Here is a 7502-nt window from a genome sequence, read left to right on the forward strand (position 1 = left end):
TTTTTTTTTTTTTTTTTTTTTTTTTTTTTTTTTTTTTTTTTTTTTGTACCTTTACATAAACCTTTACTTTTAAAGACTTACCCTTTAATTTATATGGGTGATAGTGATTTTTGTTGCAGATGTGATGTAATAAGTCTAGTATCTAATGGACTTGACCAAAACAAGAAATGGAAACATAATTTCTCGTGAGATAAAATTCTCTTTCTTTCTTTATTATTTTATTATTTTTTACATAGGTTAAATAGATTAGTTGAAAATTTTGAAAAACAAAAATACTAGGGGTTGACTTCTTCTATTCTTTTTCTTGGTGTCTGGTGGACTGTCTAAAAGAAAAAAAAAAAAAAAAAAAAAAAAAAAAAAAATGAAANAGAAGGGAAGAAGGCGTAGGTCCCACAGAATAAAGAACAAGGAAAAGCATAATAAAAGAAAAGAAAAGAAAAGAAAAGAAAAGAATAATAATAATAAATAAAGACGAAGACTAAGAGTAATAACTTAGTCGTGAAGTTGTTATATTCCAGTCTCCGTGTCTTTCCTCCCTTTCATAAGTCTCCATTGTCATCGCTTCACTTCAACAGTCATTAGGGTTTGAAAGGGAATACACACTTCAATTCACGCTCTCGCCCCATCACTCTCCGTAATCATGCTAACCGGACTTGCCAGAGGCGCGTCTATGGTCGCAGCCGAGGTCGGAGTTCTCAGACGCCGTTTTCAAAGAACTCTGCCCCTTCAATCGCCGGAACACTCCTCTACTTCATTTTCTGCTCTCACTTCCTCCTACTCGCCCCTCTCTGCCAACCCTATGGTCGCCGAGGACAACGACCTAGTCATGGAGGCCGGAGAGCCACTCCCTAGACTCGTATTTGGAGGCGTTCCTAGTTTTGAAGAAGCTAAGGAAGCCACCGCTGAGTTGAAGGAGGTCTTGGATGCGTAAGATCCGCCAAAACTCCATCTCATTCTATTGCCAATTTATTTGATTGCATACTTCATTTTCTGTTAGCCGATTTTTGTCATTTCCTCAAAACTCTGTATACATTTTTTTTTTTTTTTTTTTTTTTTTTAAATTTCCAGGATGTGTCTGTCGTCGCCTAAATACTTTGAATCAGATACCTCATTGATGCCGGGAATTTCTCTGTCTCTGAACAATGAGACGGTGGATAACGGATTTGGTGTGATCATGGAGAACGATGCAAGTAATCCAGGGCGTGAACATGTTCGCGAAGCATTCCGTTTGCTTTGCTGTAGCTCTAAAATCCAGGTAATTAATTTTAACGCATTAATTTTGATTAATTACCACGGCACTGAGGTTCAGTGGATCTATAATCGTTCCATTTGTTCTCCAGAACATTGTTTCAGCCGTCGCCTGTGACCAAAATGTATTCAACGCTGTGCTTGAGAATTCTGATGTCAAGGAACTCATCCAGACATACAAAACCAGTAATCAAAATGTTCATTTCTTTTGAATCCAATTTAGTTTTTTGGGGCTGAAACTATGTTATTTCTGCTGCAAAACTTGATGAAGTTAAATTTCATTAAGGTTCTGATAAGGAGGATGAAGGAGATGTTACCCAAGAGGGGGAATCAGGAGCACGCGTGGTTAAAAAGCTGAGGAATATGAAAGATTTCGTAGTTAAAATGGTGAGTAATATACCAAGTCATCTTCCAGGCTTCTTGCATGGATCTGCAGCTATGGAGATTGCTTATGGATCTTCATCTATGGAGAGTGCTTATGGATCAGATCATAAAGAAAGCATAACCATGAAGGCTCGCAAATTTGGTTTCGGCTGTGTGGAAAAGCTCAGAAACCTGAAAAATTCAGCTGTTGAAGTGGCTACTAAAATACCAAATTATCTTCCAAACTGGTATGGATCTTCAGCTGCAGGGGGTGGTTCTGGATCAGATCATGAAGGAAACGCCCAAAGTTCTACCCCTGAAATGGGTTTAGGAACGTCTCTTACGGGGTTGGCAATCATGGTTATTATGATTGTAGTGTTCAAGCGAATTTAGACTCTGTCTCAACACATTGTGCTGGAGGCAGAGTTGGGCAGGAATGTAATTGATAGTATAAGGGAGGGAGGTACTTTATCTTAGCAAATCTGTTGAACTTTTTAAAGTGATTCTCTGTGTTTGTTTGCATAGAGAGTATATGTATGTTACTATGAATAATGGGATTGCTGTTATGGAGTTTATGAAATTTGTGAAGGTTTGCTGAACCCACCACACCTTTTTAGGTGTGAGAGTTCTCTTGTTTGTAATCATTTACAGGATACAAAAATATTTATGGAAATAGTAATAAAAGGAAAGAATAATAAATAAATGCAATATATTTGCCTTTAATAAAAGGGCAAATATGGTAACCCGTAATGTAAGGCAAATATCTAGATATTTACCTTATAATGAACGGTCAACTATCCTTAACACCCCCCCGCAAGCTGAGCGTCGGATTTGAACGAACGTGAAACTTGGATCTGAAAAATTCAAAGAGAGGTCGAGAAATACTTTTTGTAAAGATGTCACCAACTTGGAGATAAGAGGGTACATATTGTGTGCGAAGTTTGCCAGCGATAACAAGTTCTCGAAGGAAATGATAATCTAGTTCAACATGTTTGGTCCGCTTGTGAGAAACGGGATTAGAGCTAAAAAAAATAGCACTTTTGTTGTCACATAAGAGTGAGGGCTGCTGTGAAATAGGGACCTTGAGGTCATGCAGAAGATGTGTAACCCAAAGAAGTTCAGCAGCAGTTGTGGCAAGAGCACGATACTCAGATTCACAGCTGGAGCGTGAGAGAGTAGGTTGCTTTTTGGCACTCCAAGAAACGAGATTGTTACCAAGATAAATAGAATAGTCGGATGTAGAACGACGAGTATCAGGACAACCAGCCCAGTCAGCATCCGAATAAGCGACTAGCGTACTAGGAACAGTGGATGGACGAAAGGTAAAACCAAAGTGGAGTGTTCCTTTGACATAGCGAAGAATACGTTTGACAGCAAGAAAGTGATCTGCAGTAGGGGCATGCAAGAATTGACTGACAGAATTGACAGCATAGGCAATATCTGGACGCGTAATAGTCAAGTACTGAAGGGCGCCAACAAGAGATCTGTAGAGAGTAGGATCAGAGAAAGAAGAATCATCAGCAGTCAGGTGTTGAGAAACAACCATGAGAGTGTGAACTGGTTTGCTATCGAGCAACTGAGCACAAGTAAGAATATCTCAAGCATATTTTAACTGACTAATAAAGAGACCATCATGAGTGGGTGAAGCTTCAAGACCAAGAAAGTAACTGAGAGAACCCAAATCTTTGGTAGCAAACTCAGAATGAAACTTGCGAGTAAAGCTATCAATAAGAGATGAGTTGTTTGCCGGTAACAATAATGTTATCAACATAAAGAAGCAAATAGATAATGTTAGATTGCTGATGAAAGACAAAAAGGGACGTGTCAGCGTGACTGCAAGAAAACCCAAGTGTGAGAAGAAATGAGCTAAAACGCTGAAACCAAGCACAAGGAGCTTGCTCTAAACCATAGAGGGCTTTCTTTAATAGACAAACATGAGTGGGAAATCGAGGATCAATATACCCAGGAGGTTGTTCCATATGAACACGTTCAATAAGAGTTCCATTGAGAAAAGCATTCTTGACATCAAGTTGTCGAAGAGGCCATTTATTTGTGACTGTAATAGAAAGCACAACACGGACAGTGGTAGCTTTGACAACCGGACTGAAAGTGTCAGTGTAGTCAAGACCAGGAACCTGAGTATAACCTTTGGCAACAAGACGAGCCTTGAAACGCTCGACGGATCCATCAGGCAAATATTTAATACGAAACACCCATTTAGAGCCCACGATGTTGGTGTTGGCAGGGCGAGGAACCAAAGTCCAAGTATCATTTTTTTATAACGCTCGAATTTCTTCATCCATGGCAGCCACCCAAGTAAGGATTCTTAGCCGCAGATTTGAATCCTTTTGGCTCAGTGGATGCAAGAAGAGCAGAAAGAAGTCCAGATGAGCCCAAAATACCAAGATTTGCTGGATGACGAGTCTTTAATATACCAGCTTTGGCTCGTGTGATCATAGGATGAGTGCCCAAAGAAGAGAAATCAACAGGAGGTTCAATAGAGGTCGAATTAGAAGTCGAGGGTGGCAAAGTGGAACCTGCAAGAGAAGTATCAACCTGCACAGACTCATCTACAAGGTCAGAACAAATATCACACAGGGATGAACTGGGTCGAGGAGTGTGCGGTGATGAAGTGGTAGGAGGGGATGAATCAATATGATGAAGATGTGGTTCCAAGAAATTTGAAATAGGAATAGAGGCAAGAGATTGGGTCTGGGAGCTAGGGATAGTAGGAAAGTGAGTTTCATCAAATTGAGCATGACAGGTGATATATAGCTTAGTGGTGGCGGGATCAAGACAGCGGAACCCTTTATAAGCAGGACTATAACCCAAAAAAATACATGGAATGCTGCGGGAAGAAAGCTTGTTAGGCATATAATCATGCAAATAAGGATAAACACGACAACCAAATGGATGAAAATTGTCATAATGTGGCGTGTAGACATAAAGGAGTTCAAATGGTGACTTACCTCCAAGAAGTGGAGTAGGCAACCGGTTGATAATATAAGCTGCAGTGCTGAAGGCGTCAACCCAAAAACGAGGAGAAAGATGAGAGTGAAAGAGAAGGGTCAAGCCAGTCTCAGTCACATGACGATGTTTTCTCTCAGCACGACCATTTTGAGCAGGTGTATATGGACAAGAGAGTTGATGGTGGATGCAAGAATTACGTAAATGAGTTTTGAAACAAGTACTAGTAAATTCGGTACCACCATCGCTTTGAAATACCTTGATACGAGAAGAATATTGATTTTCCACAAATTTTTTAAATTGAAGAAAAATATCAAAAAAATCATATTTAAATTTTAAATGGTAAAACCAAGTGAATCGAGAATAATCATCAATAAAAATAACATAATAAAGAAAACCCGAATTTGATTTGGCTGGAGAAGGACCCCAAAGATCACAATAAATAAGATCTAACACATGAGACGACCTACGTTCATTGCGGGAATAAGACAATCGATGACTTTTCGTAAGCTGACAAGTATTACATAATGATGGAGAAGGCAATAAAGACGTAAGAGAAAGATGACCTTTTCTATTTAAAAAAGAAATAACAGAATGATTCACATGACCTAGACGAGCATGCCATAAATCATATGAAGCACGTAAAGATTCGTTTCTAAGGGCTGAAATAAAAGCAGAGTTGCCGCGCACCAGCACATATAGCCCTCCATCTCTTTTACCGGTTGCCACCACCCTTCCTATTTGACGATTCTGGATAGTAATAAGATTATTAGTAAATGCGACGGAGAGAGGAAAATCATACGTTAATTTACTTATGGAAAGAAGATTTTTAGTGAGGTGAGGGACAACCAAGATATCTAATAAGTGAATATTTGGAATAGGAGAAAAAGTACCGGTGTGGGTAATGGGTAGGGATGCACCGTTTCCTACGATCACAGAGTCCTTACCCGTGTAATTTTTAGACTGATCCAGAATAGATGGGTCGGCAGTCATATGGGTTGAAGCTCCAGTGTCCAGAAACCAATAAGCAACATCGGGTCCAGCAATAGAACATGACATGTTAAAGGCTTCAGCAAGGTGAGCATGAGAAGAATCAGGTCGAACATACCGTTGGTTGCAGCGGTCAGTATAATGGCCCTTTTTGTGGCATATTTGGCAGTGAGGTGGTCGACGACCCTGACTTGAGTGGATTCATCCTCGATTAGAAGAGTTGTTTTTGTGAGAATAAGAACGACCTCGCTGGTTGGTAAAGGAAGCAGAGTGGCTTCCATGGGTGCGACCACGATTAGTAACTGTGAATGCTGTAGGAGTGGAGTCAGAAGACTCAAGGGAGCGCTGGAACAACTCAAAACTTTCAGCTTTAGAGACTAAATCTGCAAAACAGGGGATAGGGGTGAGAGCCATCTGAGCAGTAGAGAAAGCTGAAAATTCGGTGCCGAGTCCACGAAGGAACCAGTGCACTTTATCAATGTCCTCGACCGGTCTGCCAATGGCATGAAGTTGGTCACAAATTTTTTTGAAGGTACGGGCATACTTAGCAACAGGTTTGATGCCACGTTTCATCAATTGCAAGTCATCCTTGAGTCTCAGTTCACGTGCTTTCGACTGATGGCTGAACGTAGTTTCCAACGCAAGCCAAACATCACGTGCAGTAGAGAGACCAACGACAACAGCCATGGCTTCCTTAGTGAGAGAGGAGAGCAGGAGACAGAGAAGTCGTTGATCGGCTGCTCTCCATTCCAAATATTTGGGGTTGAGTGTTGAAGAGGTTTCTGGTTCAAAGCGAGGTGGTGGAACCATAGTTCCATCGACATAGCCCAGCATGTCTTGACTCTCAGGAGAGGAAGAAGTTGGCTTTTCCAAAGAAGATAATTGGAGGAAGAAAGTTTGATGGTGATCATATGGATTAAAGTATTGAAAGGAAGAAGATGATAAGAAGATTCAGAAGCCATAGAGAAGAAAGGATCAGTGTTGTTAAACCGAAAGGGCTCTGATAACATGTGAATGTTTGCTGAATCCACCACATCTAAATGGGGTGAGAGTTCTCTTATTCATAATCATTTACAGGATATAGAAATATGATAAATTACAAGTAATATAGAAATAGTAATAAAAGAAAAAAATAATAAATGAATGCAATATATTTGTCTTTAATATATTAAAGACAAATATGGTAACCCGTGTAAGGCAAATTTCTAGGAACAATTGCTTCTCTCTCCTTTGCCCACCTTCCTACCATCGTCTCAAAGCTTCCTTCTACCATCGTCTGAAAGCTTCCTTAAAACACAAGTATTTTTGTCGTGGGGGTGTTATAGCATAAGACTGAGACATATTGAAAGCATTTTAAAAGGATGTCCTAACGCACATTGTTGTTAGCCACCTCTCCCTTGAATGTAATTTGGGAAGGTTAGGAGAAGAACAGACTTCGTAGTGGGGTTTGGGGACAGAGATGGAGACTTTAAATAAGGTTGGAAAGAAGTTAATAACCACTCAAACTCATTACTAGGAGATATTTAGGAGATATGGTCTTTTTACCACTTTTCCTTTCTAATTTTTATTTAAGGTTTTTAAAACACATCTATTAAGGAAAGATCTCACAATTCATCTCCTTCGGATTCTAACATTTGTCCGTAGAACGATTTACAAGATTTCTAAAGGTTACAGAAGCTAATAAGGCTTGTAGGAGAAGAATCAACGAGAGAAAGAACTGTGTTGGTAAAGGCAAGAACTGTCGCTACGAAGAAGGAACGGTTAAAGTGAATTGGTTCCAGCTCGTTCAGTTGGATCGGTAACCCACGGACCGAAACCGACCCACCTTTTAGACCCAGTTTTTACCATTTTGATTCAATTTTTGCATGTCTTCCAACAATTCTAATATTTTCAATCAATGGGACCTATTTAATGGGAGATTTTGAATTTTCAAA

The 7502-nt window shown here is 39.8% G+C and overlaps 1 protein-coding gene across 1 annotated transcript; it reads left to right on the forward strand.

The window, feature by feature from the left end:
* Nucleotides 1-490: 490 nt before the first annotated feature.
* On the forward strand, nt 491-2191 carry LOC111438482. The gene is made up of 4 exons (XM_023076397.1): nt 491-927; nt 1069-1255; nt 1341-1434; nt 1535-2191. The coding sequence occupies exons 1-4, from the start codon at nt 641-643 to the stop codon at nt 2002-2004; spliced, it is 1038 nt and encodes a 345-aa protein (XP_022932165.1). The 5' UTR covers nt 491-640; the 3' UTR covers nt 2005-2191.
* The last annotated feature ends 5311 nt before the right edge of the window (nt 2192-7502 follow it).

This window comes from Cucurbita moschata, unplaced genomic scaffold (genome assembly GCF_002738365.1).
Source record: "Cucurbita moschata cultivar Rifu unplaced genomic scaffold, Cmos_1.0 Cmo_Scf00075, whole genome shotgun sequence".
NCBI classification, from domain to species: Eukaryota; Viridiplantae; Streptophyta; class Magnoliopsida; order Cucurbitales; family Cucurbitaceae; genus Cucurbita; species Cucurbita moschata.

What these genes read in the sequence shown, in the direction of transcription:
- LOC111438482 (XM_023076397.1), top strand. Translation starts at nt 641, where the DNA reads ATGCTAACCGGACTTGCCAGAGGCGCGTCTATGGTCGCAGCCGAGGTC. An exon ending in GCTGTAGCTCTAAAATCCAG is followed by an intron (nt 1,256 to 1,340) that starts GTAATTAATTTT and finishes TTTGTTCTCCAG; the next exon opens with AACATTGTTTCAGCCGTCGC. An exon ending in CATCCAGACATACAAAACCA is followed by an intron (nt 1,435 to 1,534) that starts GTAATCAAAATG and finishes AATTTCATTAAG; the next exon opens with GTTCTGATAAGGAGGATGAA.